Here is a 17,459-nt window from a genome sequence, read left to right as displayed (position 1 = left end):
GCTAATCCTATGGCCTATGTAACCAGGCTAAAACTTTGGATGGATAGGATATCCGGCATCTCACTGGTTTGATGTTGTGGCTTGCATAGGCAAAGTGAGTTGTTAATTTACAAATATTTAAAACAGCAAGCTAAGGTGTGTTTTGTGAAGTTACTCTTTATTATCAATAGAAACTGCTAATGCCAAATAAATTCTCTCAGCAGCTTGGCACTTGGTCATTGGCGCCAGCAGCTTAGTGTGAGATTACATGAAACTGAATGACTTGAGTGATAATTGTTTGGGTACTGGCATGAGGATATAAAATTCTTAATCTAGAAAATTTGTCCAGAAATCAAAAATTGGTTTAAAAGCCTGACACCTATTAGTGTTTTGTTCAATTAAAATAGTTTTCCTGACAATAAATTCTGGCTCAAGCTAAATAAATGTTTTTTTGTGCCTGTAGCTAAAATATAGCTTTTATTATGAATCAGCTAATAAACTGTATTTACAAAATTACAGAGAATATAAGGAGAAAAAAGTAAAAAGTTGCTAAAAACTAAATATAAACTAAATCTAATTCTTAATTGCCTGTATTGCACCTACCAATTAAATTGACTGAGAAATATTCATTCCTGTTCAATAAAGGCACATGTGCTGTATTCACATCTTTCCCAATTTAAACTAAATCTAGATATAATCAATTGGGACCAAATTAATCAGTTTAATGGTAAGTGTGCAGCTTGTCCTTAACCCCATTTTGCTGCCCATACAGCTTTCTGACCTTCCCCCTGGCTGCCACACTATCAACCAACCACTGGCTCCAAATTCATCAACTTTCCCAATAGCGCTATTGCCTGTAGCACACAGTAAAACGCTTCCATCTGCTCAAACTAGCCTTAGTATTAGAGAGGATGCTGTATTAGACTACAGCACAACAAAAGTTTGGGAGCTGTCGCACTAGCACGGACAAAACAGCTTTCCCATGTGTCACCGCCAAGCACTGCCCTACGTGTTTCATCAATTTCGTTTAAAAACTAATGTTACACCACTATACCACCAACATTTTTGAGCAATTATAATACAAAAAAAATACATAAAAATATGCATGTGATTGATAGCCCTGGTATTACCTCATATTTAAGTAATTATTAGTACCTTTTTATATGACACTTTGCCATTTAATTTATGGTAACACAGATTCATAATTATTCAATTAATTCTGACCCCATGTTACGTTTGGGAAAATGTTTGTGGAAAATCCCCATATCCAAAATTTTACATGTGCTCTGTGCAGACCCTAGGAATGACATATATATGACATCTCTATTTATACTTTTTGCCTTGATTGAAGTAATGTGCCTCCCTGTTGCATCAGGTTATAGGCAGGGTAGCAGAGTACAATAAAGAAAAAGGAAAGAAGTCGCTCCAAGAGCAAACCTCAAAACAAAGTTTCCCAGAAGACAAAGTGTAACAAAATGAAAAGTAAATAAGTGAATAAATAAAGAAAGAAACAAATTATAAGTACCAAGTAATCAAATAAGGCTCGGGTGTTCAAAACCCCGAGCCTGCCGCTTGAAATTTAAAGTCAATCACTTTAAAATGGTCTAAGGTCTGAGAAACAGCATGCTCACCAAAGTCCGGCAATGGTCCGGGTGCTCAAAGCCCCGAACCCGCAGCTGAGGGGAAATAACTTCAAAGTAGAAAGAAGGACATCATGCTCGATGTCCTTCTTTCTACTTTGAGGGTAGCAGAGTAAGTACAAGTTCAACTCAGGTTAGACAGTAAGGTAGATAATTGATTCCCAGCAGTTTCTGGTCTGTTCTTAGAGCTAGGCATTAATTAGTAGAGCTGTCAGGGAAATAGCACTAATTACTGGGACTCAACAGATAAAAAGATTAATGATGTGCCAAATATAAGTCAGACTCTCTCTTACTCAGCAGCTCCACTTGACTGCCCCCAGTGTTTCACTGATTAATGATGGTTACAAATGCAGAGTTATAGAATATCTCTGTAAAGAGATATATAATATGTCCTTGCTATATAAAAAGGGTAATAATAATATCCAGTCAAAACAACACAAAAACAGACTAATCATATATTAAGAAATCACCCCATTGATTAGTGATCAATCTAGCTAACTAAAGCCCTATTCCAGTTGATCAATTACAAGTTGTTTTCTGCTGTTGTTTAGTCATCATGACATCTCGGTTTTTCCAGTGGTAGGTAAATTGTATAACTAAATCCATGCATAGTCCCATCATGCATGTCATATAAAGTGTAGGTACAATAATGAAAAATACAGTAATTCCATTACTGCACCACAGATATGGTGTCATTATTTAAATGAATATTAAATGAATACTTATGTGTATAGGTTTAGCAGATGCATGAGAAGACATAAACATGTAATTGTTTTGTGTTGTGCAAGATATTTAGTAGTGTTAGATTCTGTCAGAAAACTGGGTCTTGTGGTTCCACTGACAATAATCAGTGTCACACAGACAAGGTACATAAGCCAAGCCTTGACAATTTTATAAAAATATGTCAGTGTAATTATGAATGCTAGTTGCCTGGCCAGCAGAGAAAATGCTAAGTCAATCAAATCTGTCAGGACAGCAGAAAGACCATGCTCCCCCAAATATTGGTCTAATTATAAGGGGAGCATTCAGAGTATATGTTTTCTCCCCAAATGTCACTGTAACTGGCCTACAGATTTCATTGCTCTCCTGGTGCCATATATTTATTGCATAGGTTAATGAGTCAAGACTAGAAGTTCATTTAAATGACCCTGTAGTTTCACTTAGTCAATGAAAGGCTTTAAGACACACGCCATAATTGGCTGTCTGCTTTTACATTCTGTCAGTAAGCCGTGCAGGAGATTATACTAGACACAATAAGGGGAAGTGTAATCTGGCTAATGTGCCAGTAGCGTCTATTTATGAAGTAATGAATCCACTGGAGAAGGACCTCATTTTCTCCTACTTACAAAGGGTTCATCTTCATGTCAGGAACTGAGAAGCATTTGCACGTGTGTGTCTACATGATACACTCACACGCGCACACACGTGCACTTAGGTATGTGCATTCCTGAGCATGGGTGTGCAATGTAAGCAGGGAAACCAAATTGGAAGAAAAATGACAAAAGATATAGAAAAAAGAAGCTCAAATATGGGATGCATCAGGGCTACCCCATTCAAATATCATTATCCATTTATTTATATAGTACAAACACACAAAACTCAACATCATTCCCTACCACTGTGGAGCTTACAATTTACGGACCATATCACATGCACACAAAGTAGGGTCAATTGTATTTTTTAGGAGTCAGTCGATCTGCCTCTATGTAGTGCTGGTAGTAATTTTACTTAAAATTGTGCATGTCACTATATACACCCTTCATTGCACAATGCTCCCAAAAAGACTACTGGGTTATGTACTGTGGGCTATGGGTGCCAACACTCAGAGTCTGACAAGGCTATGCATTATCCTACACTGAATCACCACTGCTGTACTGATGGGAGTTTAAAGAACATTACAAACAAACAGAATATATAAAGTGTGAAGGACTTTGATGCCCTAGTTGCTCACCAAACTGTTGGATATTGCTCCCAGCTTTTTTTTTAATTCCTGACTTGAAAGGCAAATGTTTGTTGCATAAAAAAACAAGTACTGGCAAACAAAGCCTCCCATAGGCTACCAGTTCACATAGGGGATACAAATAGCCAATCTATTTGGCACCCTCCCCCCCCCCACGTTGTTTTTGACTTCCTATAGGTTATTTTATGAAAGATCTTTGTCTTGTGACACCTGTATCACCTGATCTGTGTTCACCATTAACATGGGTACTCATGCCTTGGGTTCCAGAGCTCCTCGTCCCAGCTCTGAACCTCAGTATATCCAGCAGCTGGAGTGCCTGCAGGGAATATACACTAATACTGTTGACAGAGCTGCAGGTCTCTTAAACTACATTGTACTGTATTTATTATAAATTGCTGGTAAGCTCAGGTAGACAAGGTTAACAGAAGACATCAAATGCCTGAACACAACTGCATTACCCATAAGGGAAAGTAGGCATGACTGGCTTCTCTCCCCGTCTAGTTAAACAGGGCCATAAGAATCCTGAGAAGTCATAGCACTACCCAGATTATAAGTATGCAGTTGATACCTACTCTTTAAGCTATGACATAATTTATCCTGCTAGTTAGATTAGCAATGTTCTGTTCCTAACAGTCAACATGTGAGCAAAGATCTTTTTACAGTATTGTATTTGTTTCCTAAGACCAAGGTTATAAATGTTACATAACTGATGTCCTGCTGTTTAGCAGTCCTATTAATCACCTTCAAATCCTGCTCCTTTCATTAATGACAATGTCAGCTGTTTAACCAGCTTAGTTTAGGGATATACTATAGTCTTAAAGAAAACCTGGCAGGAGCTTATGGTTGTCTCATTCCCTCAGTCAGTAGACTGATTGGGTTAATATGCATAAACCAGTACTATTTCCCAAACTTTTCTATAAGTCAATATTGTGTGTGCAAATTGAGTCAAGTTATCTATGCTGTAATATTTGGGGTTCAGCTGTTTTAGGCTGTGGTTCTACAGTAATAGGCCCAAAGCACTGATGTTACACTAACATACAGTATCTAATTCTTATTTTTTTACTAATTCCTTTTTTTACGTTAAAAAAAGGGACCTTATAGCTGATAATGATAACTAACCTAGTGTTTGTGTCAACACAGTCAACACAATGCTATTGCTTTTTTATGTTTAAATGTTTTAGTAGCCTTAATGGATGGTGTTCCAAATAGACCACCTTGTCCAGGAAAACCCAAATCCCAAGCAGTACAGATAATATACCCCTTACCTGCACTATGCCACTCACATCTTCCTGAATGGCACACAAGCATTACATTAACAGAAGGGATTTAACCACAAAATGTTTGTTTTCTATGTACATATGTAAACTACAAGCAGGCCCTTTTATCTAGTAAAAAAAAGTTGTCCTACAAGGAAAGACAGCACAAGTACCCTTGCCATACTAGTATTTCCAAATAAAATAGCCAATTTACTAACATACGTTCAAACAGGTGCAATAGGTAGAAACCAATTAAATGTTTGATGTAATTTTCTGACTTGTAGGAAACTAAATTGGGACAAATTAAAACCAGTGCTTGCAAACCAACCCTAATATGCATTATTTAAAGTCTTGTTCCCACTACCTAATTTTATGAAGGATTAAGCCAGTGTAACCAATGCTGTGGCATTGGCAACGTCTTTCCTATAAAAGCTAATGGCGGGGGAGGATTAAGCCCTGTGACTGGGACCAATGCCCTTGTCAGTAGACACTTATCCCAAGAAATGTAACTATGCAATGGAGGTGCCAGCCTATGAAAAATGTAGCTGGGAGATATGGGTTTTACCTTCATGTAGTAATTTTTACTTTGATGTAGAATTGCCAATTTTGATCATATGATCATAACTTTCTAAAAAGTATAGGCCCTTGCAGAGATACAAAATTATTGGTGAAACAGCATTGTATGCTTGTGGCTAATTTTGCCAGATCAGTAGCATTTCCATTATACTTATATATTTTTACTCAGCTTTGGAGTGTTCCCACATCCCCCTTATTGTGTATTATGAAGTTTTGGTGGATTCAAGCATTTAGTATCACAAGATGGGTAAATAAATTTCATATAACACCCCCCCTAGTTTTAAGCAAAATGGTATCAGCCTTTTTGACTATTTCTAGGGCTGCAGTATCTTGCAATCTCATGGAGCCTTGCAGTTAGTGGGATGGTTTGCAAAGGAATGCACATTTATGGGTATGTTTTATCCTAACAAAATCCTATCCTCTTCCATAACAGTTTTTTTGTGAGAAATAAAAGGGGGATCTTTAATAAAAAAGACAGAACTAAAAATTACTGGCATGACAAGTCAGATAAAAATATTAATATGGTGAAAATGTATTGTTTTTTGGAATGAAAAAATATGTCTGATAGGGCTTTGGAGGCCTCTGCAAGAATTTGAGAAGGAGTGAAATGGTGTGGTGGCTTCTTACACTTACGGTTTATGAAATACTGTTGGTTTCTAAGTTTAACATTTATTGAAATTTGTTTGTCTTACCCCTTAGTTTAAAAAATTTCATATGATTTGCCAGGGCCTGGTCGATAGTTTCTTCTGGGCATACTTTGACTCCATTTGGAAATAAAATGGATCTTTTTTTCCTCCTGAGGAAACTTCTATAGAGTTGCGGTGCTGCACTGGCTGGAGGCGACTTTAGTGCTTCATGCAGTGAGCCACTTCCAACTTCTGTTCCAAATAAATCTGTTGTTTCTTTTTGTAAGCTATTTTCCACAGATGTGCTGAGGTCTGAAAATAAACATTTTGAAAATTCATTTCATTTATATAGCACCGACACATTCATTGCATTGCAAGGCTTCATTGCAGTTTTCATTGCCTCTATGTTAGTGGTAAATGGTTGCTGTTCTATCACTTACAGTGTAGCTGTATAAACTCCCTTTTATAACCGTTTTATTTCCAAAATACAATTTGTAACAATAACATTTATTTCTCAAATTTTTTCAATATAATAAGCTTACTGACAATGACTTCCATCAGTTCATAAGTCACTCAATCATTAAACAGACATTATCAATAAGGGGAGTGTGTGTATTGAAGAGTTTCCATTTATCCGTAATTCCCCAAGTGTTGCTTACATTAAAAGCAGAATAAAACCACCAAAAATTACAAGCAGCTCACATATAATATAAAGCTGATTTACACATGCATTTTGCCCCCCTGTTGTAATTACACCATGTGAAACAATCAAACACAATGATATGTAAGAGAATGGAGACTCGCTTCATACAAATTACTTCCTTTTTCTGCCAATAAGCATTCTTATTTCCTATTCTGTGAAATTATTTTAAAAGGCCTCTAAAACCCATAAAAACATATGGACAGACATTTGGAAAAAGTTCTTTTTTTAGTTGCAAAGCATGGCAGATACGCATGTTTTGCTGGCTTAAGCTTCTTTCCAGCACGTGTGCTCAACCATGACGCAGGGGTAGAATTTAAAAGCAAACTTCTTTGCTGAAATACATTAAAGGGAACAGATCCTGACATCAAGATTAGAGGAAACATGTGACATAATTTAGCTGTCTGGGGTAAGTTCTCAGGTAGCATGGGATTAACCCTTAACCCTACATGGTAGTAAAAAATATTTCTAGAAATACAATGCAAAGAAAGTTAGGAGGAAATCTAACATAAACATAATCTTCTCATGAGATCCAGGTTAAAATGACCACATATATTAAACTGCCATATATTTTCATGAATAAATAAAAACATTGCATTGATCCACTTTTCATGAAATCTTGTGCATCCACCTTCCCAGTGAAACCGTCTCAGTAGCATCAAATCTAACATCACAAAATTTGTTTTCATTTTGCTTTGTAAAATGTGCCATTACTTCATTATATCACTGGATGCTATGTTCCCTGAACCACTCTCAGACTTTATAACTGTATCTTGCATTTAATGGTGTCAAAATAAGTAGTGTTTTGTTGTCAAAATGTATTTAGAAATAGATAAATCCATTTATTAAAATCAGTTATTTTTGTAGAATACCTTGTTTATGTACAAGTATGGGATCATTTATTTGGAAATCCAATATCCAGAAAGTTCTGAATTACAAGAAGGCCATTTTAAGGAAATTATTACAAAAAAATTAATGATTTTTAAGGATTCCCTTTTTGTCTGTAATAATAAAATGATAACTTGTACAGTGGCAGAACAATCCAATTAGGTTTTTTTAAAGGTTTAAATATTTTAGTAGACTTAATGTATGACGATCCTAGGTACAGAGAATCCCTTATATAAAAAAACAAGGTCCCAGATAATAGATCCTATACCTGTAATTCTGTCTGACCTGCCCTTGCCTTAATCAGCTAGACTGTACATTGTGTGATAAACATGAATTCATAGTCATTTCATGTAATCATTTCATAGTACCTCTTTAAAAAAACAAACTGCAAGACCATATTCTGTTTCATAGAGGTGACTGAGCATCTTCTAGAGGTGTGTTTATCTCAATGCCCAGCAAGTAAATGCCCAATGACTGATAGGGATGACAGCTGTCATCCTTTGAAACAAATATCTTTAATGATACCATCTGGAAAACATCATAGAAGTCCCTACATACCAACCCAGACCAAATTAGGATGAAGTCATCTATGTACCTGAGTGCCTCTTTTGTCACCAGTAGCAGAATGGTCCTAAAACTCTAGGAGTTTGGCTGTAGTTGTCCATTATTATGAGGTAGTGGAAAGGTCATTAAGGTTATGGGAATAATAAATACAACGATTTCCAGCTATCATGTCTCCAAACTTTGTTTCATAATCATTTTTAAAATTATAAACTGCTCTATAGAGGTCAATTATTCTTGAAGATTCCTAAGGATTTCTTTGTGTGTATTGGTGCTTTTGGTAGTTTTATTAATCTCCCTCTACATTTAAAACTTTCAGGAACAGTGAACGCTACCACCAAAGAGTTTGTAGTCTGAGAACAATAGTTCTAAAAAGCATTAACATCAACATTTATAATACTCAAGAAAAACAGCACAGGCTAATACCTGATTGGTAAGGCCTTGAATGAGATTGTGCCTTAAGGTGGCCACACACGTGGCGATTTGCGATCTTTGCGACCATCGGTCTCACGAAAGATCGTTCAATCAGCCACTAACCGTTCAGGGCTGAAACGGCAGATAAGGAGGTAGAAACAATAGGATTTCTACCTCCTTCTGCCGATTCAGTCCTGAAGGCAGGTTTTGCTCAGGTGCCTTCTATGGCGCCCGATCAAAATCTTTCAACCTGGTGTTCGGCGAGTCGACCTCCTGCGATATCGGTCGACTCGCCGACTTGCCATACAGGCACCAAATATCGTACGATTTTCTCCCGATATCCCCACCTAATTCCTCGGGGGAATTTAAGCTGATTCGGTCATTTGGCCAAACTACAAACTATCGAATTATAACGACTGTAATGGGCGCAGTTGGTTTGGGGACTGCATCAACGATCCAATGCGGTCCCTGATCCGACTCAATTTTTAACCTACCCAATCGATATCTGCCCGATTTGAGGCCACAAATCGGTCGGGCAGACCTGTCATTGCTGCCCCTACACAGGGCGATAAGCTGGCGAATCAGTCTAAGGGAACGATATCAGCAGCTACGATTGGCCCATGTATGGCCACCTTCAGATCAAAAACCAGTCCACTAATGACTGTGAGACTTAGAAAGTCACGTACCTACAACATTTATACTCCTTTGAAAGGGGAATTAATTATTACATATGGAATGATGTTTTAAAATTAAGTGTATTTAATTAGATTTACTTTTAAAAGGAGTGCATTAAAAGGAATACAGCTGTGTGGCTATAGAGTTTATTATTATAACAACATGTATTTGAAAGCGCCAACATATTCCACAGCGCTGTACAATAAATGGGTCTATACACTGAAAATACAGATTTACATACAAAGCAACCAATAACTGATACAAGAGGTGAAGAGGGCCCTGCCCAGAAGAGCTTTTTGCACAGCTGCATTCTCCAAGTGCCCCAATTAATGGGAAATGTTACTTAAAATGAAGTTGGATTTACACCTTCTGCAAATAGTTAAGTAGTGGGTTGTTTAACTATGTAGATGTACCAGATAGATAGAGTGCATTTGATTGTACAGGTATAGGACCCATTATCCAGAATGCTCGGGACCAAGGGTATTCCGGATAAGGGGTCTTTCCGTAATTTGGAACTCCATACCTTAAGTCTACTAAAAAATCAATAAAACATTAATTAAACCCAATAGGATTGTTTTGCATCCAATAAGGATTATTTATATCTTAGTTAGGATCAATTACAAGGTACTGTTCTGCTTCTACAGAGAAAAAGGAAATCAGTTTTAAAACTCTGAATTATTTGATTAAAATGGAGTCTATGGGAGACGGGCTTTCCTTAATTCGGAGCTTTCTGTATAACGGGTTTCCAGATAAGGGAACCCATACCTGTATAATATATAATGTATATATTAATCACAGACTGCTCCAAAGATTTTATATATATATATATATATATATATATATATATATATCATATTTACATAGCAATACCAACCAAGCGAAAGAATTCCTTTAAATTCCTTTGCTACTTTGTAACAAACCAAATTACAAATTCTAGAATAAGAATTTGCAAAAGTTTATTTTACAAACTGCAAAACAGTACATATCTCACGTAGTAAGATATGAGAAGATATATAGAAACAGTAGGGAAAACTGAATAATTATATTTCATTAAAGCCAACAAATAAGATTCTCCAGGTATATATCTTATGCCTTCTCAATATTTGTTTGGCTTTTACTCATTTTGTCAGTGTCCCTCTGTTTGTTGGATCAAGTAGCACAGGAAACCAGAAAGTCTGAAAGTAGGACATTCCTTCTGCACCAGTGCATTCTCATTATCTCACTGCAACTGCACAAAAATACCTTGTACAATCTGCAGGGCCACTGTTTACAAAATACCATGGGTGAAATGTAACAAAAGTTGTAAGCAGAATAAATAAATAAGAATGAAAATATTCATTTTGCAATGTACTATTCTTTATAAATCATTGCATTGCACATAGTGCACTTTAAAGCATGCATAAAGATGGTGTATTCTTTTGGCATAAAAATAACTTTTTCAGTAAGAAGTTTTATTATACAGTACACTGGAACAAACTATAAAATGCTTTTTTTCCACTGGCAGATGTGGTCACTAAACAATTTCCAGGTTCACAAAAGCTATATTAAATCTGCACAGAGGAAGAACCGTTGGCACAAAGCAATACATTTTTGCATTGCAAATATTTTTTCAAGTAATGGCTTTTATTGAATTTACCTGTATATGTTAGTCCTAATGATAAGCTTTCTCATACAGGGAAACGACTATTTAAATTCAGGCCCCTGTGAGGCAATGCCATTTGGAGTATCCCACCAGCAGGCATGGGTCTAAGTCATTTACCACCATGCAGCATTGCTGCTGTATTTTTTGCAAGGTGGGGTTTGACAAAATTGACTGTTGGGGCAGTATAAACAACTCAATACAACACAGGATTGCTGCCCAAACCACATCTTATACTTAGCATCAGATTCCTGCAAATTTTGCTGATGAAGATTTATTAAGCAGACACTTACTCAAAGCCTTTTCCATCTGCTCAAGTGTTTTATACTGGAACCTCATGTAAAAAAATCCCTATTTAGTAAACCACGGGCAGAAAATACACAAACAAAAAAAACACTTGCTCTAGAGGCCAAGCAAAATCATTAATTACATATTTTATTTTAAGCAATGACAAACTATGGGCCTTCAAACTGCAAACTACATTTCCTAGCATTCCACCAGTAGCCAAATGCTGTCAGGGAGTGATGGGAAATTTAGTTCTAAATAGTTGAAGAGTTGCAGTCAAGATGTATTTGTACCTTTTCCTCAGTCTGAAGATCCAAGTCTTCCTGCATTGCCCTGTGCCCCCTCCCTATACTTTAATGCTCTGTTAATTTGCTTCAAGCTTAGTACAGACAATTCCCTCTTCCCGTTAGTAGTGCACAATGTTACCAAATAATAATAACAAATAATTATCAAAAATACTATCATAGAACATACATGGTAGAACACGAACTAACCACAACCAAATATTAAAAAAGGTACTTCTAGTTATTAGAAGGGAGGTACAACCTAACAAGAAGCAAGGATACATTTGCTTTAAGTGCAATAAAGAGGAAGATCTCATACCTGCAAGAGTTTGCCTCTCTCCATCCATCAGTGCAAGGCAAAGGAACCCCAAGAAGAGGTGCCATAGAAGATGTTCCATTTTTTTTTTAATTGATTGGAGTAAGAAATGTGTATACGTGTCTGTGATTAATCAGATAAATTCTAAAAAAACAAAGTTCAGATCCTTAAGACACTAGAGAAAAATACATGTTTGCTTGACTAAACATTCTATTTAGTTTTGAAACCACACAGGAGGGAAATTGACAGCTCTGTGTAACAGATGGAGACAGGACACAGTTTTTTTAAGGTTTAATCTACGCACTTAAGCTCTTTAGCCAGGCTCATCATGGTGTGAAGAGACAGCCCATTTAGAGGTTGGGACTGGAAGCATCCTTTATTGGGACATCCATTGTTTTTGTTTACTCCACTCTGAATGGCTGCATTATTCATAAGAGGCCACTCCACATTCCCAATTACAACATATCAAACTAAACACAAAGAGCTAAAGCATGTTAGATATGTTGATTGTTCCAGTCTACTCAGGGAAAACTCTAGCAATTTGCCAGTTTCCTGTTCTAGTGAGAAAGAAGAGATTTGCACACACCATGTCTAAAGATGGCCATACTCGTCGCGATCCGCTATCGAGAGGCCAACTAAAGGTGGCCATACACGGGCCGATTGCAGCTTATCGGCCCGTGTAGGGGCAGGAACGAGGAGTGCCGGCCGATATCTGGCCTGAAATTGACCAGATATCGATCATGCAGGTTAAAAGATTTAGTCGGATCGGGGGCCACATCGGCTCGTTGATGCAGTCCCCCAAACCGACTGCCCCATTGTCGCCACTATAATTTGGGAACAGAATTACATGTTCCCAAATATGGCCCCCCCGAGGTCGCCAAGCGAGCAGATCTTCACGTGTATGGGCACCTTTTTGCCATTAATATAGTGGGTACAGGCGCTTTTGGACTGAGGAACACATCAACAAGCCAAAGCGGTACCTGATCCAACAGGAAAATCAAACCTGCCCAATTGAGATCTCGACAATTTTAGGCTACATGTTGGTCAGGTTGGCCTGTTGGGGGGTGACTATACACTGGCAGATAAGCTGTCGAATTGATCTGAAGGACCCAGATTGGCAGCTGAAATCTGCCAGGTGTATGGCACCTTTAGATGGTGGAAAAATAATAGTGTAAAAATAGGTGTATGCATGCTGACATATGCGCTTTTATAATTAAGACAAGCTATTCTTTTCAGTGGGTTTGCCACAATGGTCATAAGCGGTGTAAAATAGCACAGAAATAGAAATACACATCTTTTTGGTCCACTCCCAGCCAGGCCACACCCCAATCTTCCTAGCCATACTCCATCCCCTGCAAATCTAATATATACTCTTGGGGCCCCCCTCTACAATAGGTCCCCTGATTGAACACCCCACTGATCCCAATGGTAGCCCTAATGATAATGTTTGTGACTTTACAAGTGGTGGGCTTCTATGCATTAGTAAATAATCCCTCATGCCTTATTGGGCAGATGCAAAAAAAAAAAAAAAACTGTTTGCAAGCAAATCTTATCATTACAGAGCAAGGTCACTAAAAAGCAGCAGACATCAGACAAAGGATTAGCTCAATGCCTGGCAATATTAGAGTACTTTAAGCACCATGTATTTATGGCATCTCACGTGGAGACAGCAGCATTTCTGCACTGAGGATGTGACCTGCTGCTAGTTCTGGGGGTGTACTTAGCAGCTTCTAGATCACCTGTTTTGTAATGGCATTATGAGCTCATAATCATCTACACCAGTGCTGTCCAACTGGCGGCCCGCGGGCCGCATGGCCCCCCACCTGTCTGGCTGCTTTGATGGCTTAACTTTATGTTAGCCTTAAATGGCATCAGTACTGTGATTAACTGGCCCCCTGCATGGTTATCACCTCAGATTCAGGATGCAATCCCTCTGTATTGTTTAAAAATGTAATCCCCTGTGTTGTTCACACCTTTTAATCTCTGTATTGTTCACCCCCTGCAGTGTTCACACCTCAGGCTCAGGCTGTAATCACCCTCATTGTTCACTTCTTCACACCTCAGACATTGTATGTACTGCCTGGCCTATGCTGCCAGTGTATAGGCAGCATAGGGTAGGCAGAGTATGGCACATAGGTAGCATAGGGCAGGGAGGGTATGGCACCCACAGGCAGCATAGGACAGGCAGAGTATAGCACACACAGGCAGCATAGGGCAGGCAGAGTATGGCACCCACAGGCAGCATAGGACAGGCAGAGTATAGCACACACAGGCAGCATAGGACAGGCAGAGTTTTGCCTGTGTGTGCCATACACTGCCTACCCTATGCTGCCTGTGGGAGGTGAACCTGGCAGGGGTTTGTTCTGGGAGTTTGTTAGCAGTTGGAAATAGCCATTAAATGGTCCCTAAGGTGTGTAATTATATGCTGGGGGTTGCTGTGCTATCCACAGGGGAGGAGAAGGCATATGGATTTAAGGGTACGTCTTAATATGACATAATATAATTCTTTAACATATGAATGATGGTTGATATCAGCGACCATTGTGATAAAGTGGGTGTGGTTTGAAGTGGGTGTGGTTTAAAATGGGGGAGTGGCCAAAACTGGCTTCCATTAGCGGCCCTCCACCATCTATGTGAGAGAAATTCCGGCCCTTGGCACCGCAGAAGTTGGACAGCACTGATCTACACAATTAAATAATTTAAGGATTACTGGGATACCTGTGTCCCGTTATCTTTTTGGACACCATGGTTTATACGTAAAACCAACACATAATGATAATTTTTTGCGCTTTGACAGTGCACATCCTAGGGCTAATGTTAAGCATATAAGGGCACATATATCAAAGTACGACAGGTACACAAAATTCGTATTTGGTCGTACTGTGCGTATTTTCTGCAACTTTTTCATACTTTGTGACTTTTAGACGCAGGTTTTAAATAAAGAGTCATTATGTATGTGACTCAGAAGTCTCCGCGCGGACTTGCGTATGTGGGGGAAACGGGTCAACCAATACATGATAGGATTAGTCAACACAAATCCACTATTAGAAAGGAGGTGGTTAACGGGTTCAGCGCATTTTTGCACAGCTCACCATACTGTGTTGATGAATGGCACCTTTTTACTTAAATTGTTCATAACTCATTTAACAAATAATCCTGTTTTTCCATTTCCAGCAGTTGTATGTATAAGTAACACAAATATATAAGAACCTGTATATTTTATACATGAGCATTTGAAGGTTCAAATACTTTATGCTTTTAAGGGAACATCCATCTACTGCTGAACTCCCAGAAAGTTTGGTGAGGCACCATATATAGCAGCACTTTATATCTATTGTAAGCTCTACGGGGCAGGGACCTCCTTCCTACTGTGTCTCATACCACATGGCACTTATATATACATATATATATTTACTGTATTTATTATATCACTTGTCCTCCCGGTGTGTAATTTTGTATTCTGTAAGATTGTACAGCGCTGCGTACCCTTGTGGCGCTTTATAAATAAAGTTATACATACATACATCTATGTACATTAGTATAAAAAAAAAAAAGCAACTTGACAAACACACTTCACCACCTTCTATTAAATAAATACCACTATGCTGTAGTGAAAAGACAACATATTTTTCCCATTAACAATTCAAGGCAATATGGCAACTTCTGTTACGGTATTTAACAAAATTAAAGGATGAATATTCTGGGAATTCAGTCAACTGTACCCTTTCATGTCTACATAAAAAAGATAAACCCTTTAATTCCAGACTCATACACCTCTCCTGCTGATCCACAAGTGCAGCCCCTTCTGCCAATCCTTGCACCGGCTACCTGTCACGTACAGAATTCAGTTCAAGATGCTCGCCTTCAAAGCACTCACTGGTACCGCACCACTCTACATAAGCACCCTAATCCCCAAGTACACCCCCAGACATAACCTTTGCTCTACACATGACTTCCTCCTCTCCTCCTCACTCATCACCTCCTCTCACTCTTGCATCCAGGACTTATCACGCGCTGCACCCATCCTCTGGAACTCTGTTCCCCGTCCCATTAGGCACTTCCAGACTCTCCAAGCCTTTAAACAGTCTCTTAAAACTCACCTTTTCACTCAAGCCTATAACCTAAACCCCCCAAACATTCACTAACCACTCGTTTTAAACTTCCACTCCGCACTTACTGTCACTTTACACACCTACATGAACTCTAACGCCATGCTAGTTACCCTGACCTTATGTCTCAGCCCACCCTTTTAGAATGTAAGCTCTTGCGAGCAGGGCCCTCCCCCTAGTGTCTCTGATCCTCATCCAAATGCAATTGCAAACCATTTTTGTGAATTGTTTATATGTACATGTTAACTGTTCTGTCTTTTGTACCCCTCTATTCTGTAAAGCGCTGCGTAAATTGATGGCGCTATATAAATAATAATAAATGGGAACTATCATGAAAATTACAATTAAAGCTTTATCTCATGGAACTATGAAACTTTCTAAATATAATCAATTAAAAATGTTATTAAAATAATCAATGTACACTTCCCTATACCCCCTACATGCAGTTTTGTGGCGGTCACAGTTTGCTCTAATACATCTTCTAAGCAAAGGGAGCACATACCAATAAATTTTACATAACTAGATTACATGCAGAGAGACATATTACTAACACTGAACAACCTTTTTTATAAATGAATTATATATTCTCATTTCAATAGGGAGCTTATATATTTTCAGGATAGCAAATAGCATATGTTTTTCCTGAACAACATTCCTTTAAAAGCTTATCATAAAGATGATCTTTTTTAGAAGCAGGATTCTTAGACTTTAATTACAAATATTTATTAAATATTTACATAACAGCTTTCATTTAAATAAAGTTTCTTGGTATTTAAAATAATAACAAAGCTTCGTTGTATCTTTTCACACAAACAATAAGGCAGACTGCATCCTAGCAATTGTGTAATTTTTCAGTGCAAAGTACATGGGTTAACATTTATTCCCACTGTTCCCATCCTGCTGTAAATGTAGTTTCAGGATCAGGTCTCTAATTTCTTCTCTTTTGCTCTTTACCACAGTGAGTGGAAACCAGTCTTCCAAATGTATTGGAGAATCAAAATTTTCAATAGGTTGCTATAAAATAAAATATAAAAATATGAATATACAAACCAGATGAATTATGATTTGATATCATTAGGTAAATGGTAATCTAGCTTGGAAGTCTACCAGTTAAAATATAACTGTAACTTGATGCATACCTGAACAAAGCTCTCTACATACTGCAAAAGAAATAAACCACAGTCTGTGCTGTTATTCTGCTTTGGAACTTTAGGATAAAAATCTCGCATATTTGACCTGCTGAACTCGCGCATAGTTTTTCGTTTAACCTCCCATTCCACTTTGAGGTACCTACAAGAAAAAGTAATAAATAAAAAACAAAAAACTAGAATGCAAAAATATATACTGAAAGTTAACAGTTTTTGTTTCTTTTAGTAAACAGTGCATATAGTGCAGCAATCTTTTTTTTATACTGACTTTTTTATACCAATCAGCCCCATGTGGCTGATTCTTGTCCTGTGGAAGAACACAGGCTGGGAATCAGCCCATCCGCTAGCATTAGCCTCACCCAGGCGGACACGATGCATCTGGGTGCAGGTACATGCCACGGAT

The 17,459-nt window shown here is 38.0% G+C and overlaps 2 protein-coding genes across 7 annotated transcripts in view; both read right to left on the bottom strand.

Annotated features, from left to right (window-relative positions):
- The window catches only part of impg2 (interphotoreceptor matrix proteoglycan 2), a 46,066-nt gene extending 33,697 nt beyond the window's left edge, over positions 1 to 12,369 (bottom strand). The window contains exons 1-2 of the mRNA XM_012957622.3: positions 11,803 to 12,369; positions 6,104 to 6,349 (exon numbers count right to left, since the gene is read on the bottom strand). Of these exons, the coding sequence (XP_012813076.2) occupies positions 6,104 to 6,349; positions 11,803 to 11,881 (325 nt within the window). The 5' untranslated portion in view covers positions 11,882 to 12,369. The remainder of the gene's footprint in view (positions 1 to 6,103; positions 6,350 to 11,802) is intronic.
- A 4,237-nt stretch (positions 12,370 to 16,606) lies between these two features.
- senp7 (SUMO specific peptidase 7) overlaps positions 16,607 to 17,459 on the bottom strand; it is a 40,565-nt gene continuing 39,712 nt past the window's right edge. For all 6 annotated transcript variants that reach the window (XM_031896988.1, XM_031896991.1, XM_031896992.1 and 3 more), the window contains 2 exons: positions 17,048 to 17,198; positions 16,607 to 16,922 (listed from right to left, as the gene is read on the bottom strand). In XM_031896988.1, the coding sequence (XP_031752848.1) occupies positions 16,779 to 16,922; positions 17,048 to 17,198 (295 nt within the window). In that variant the 3' untranslated portion in view covers positions 16,607 to 16,778. The remainder of the gene's footprint in view (positions 16,923 to 17,047; positions 17,199 to 17,459) is intronic.

The sequence above is a fragment of the Xenopus tropicalis genome, chromosome 2 (assembly GCF_000004195.4).
Source record: "Xenopus tropicalis strain Nigerian chromosome 2, UCB_Xtro_10.0, whole genome shotgun sequence".
Classification (NCBI taxonomy): Eukaryota; Metazoa; Chordata; class Amphibia; order Anura; family Pipidae; genus Xenopus; species Xenopus tropicalis.
This window is presented reverse-complemented; position numbering and strand designations above follow the sequence as displayed.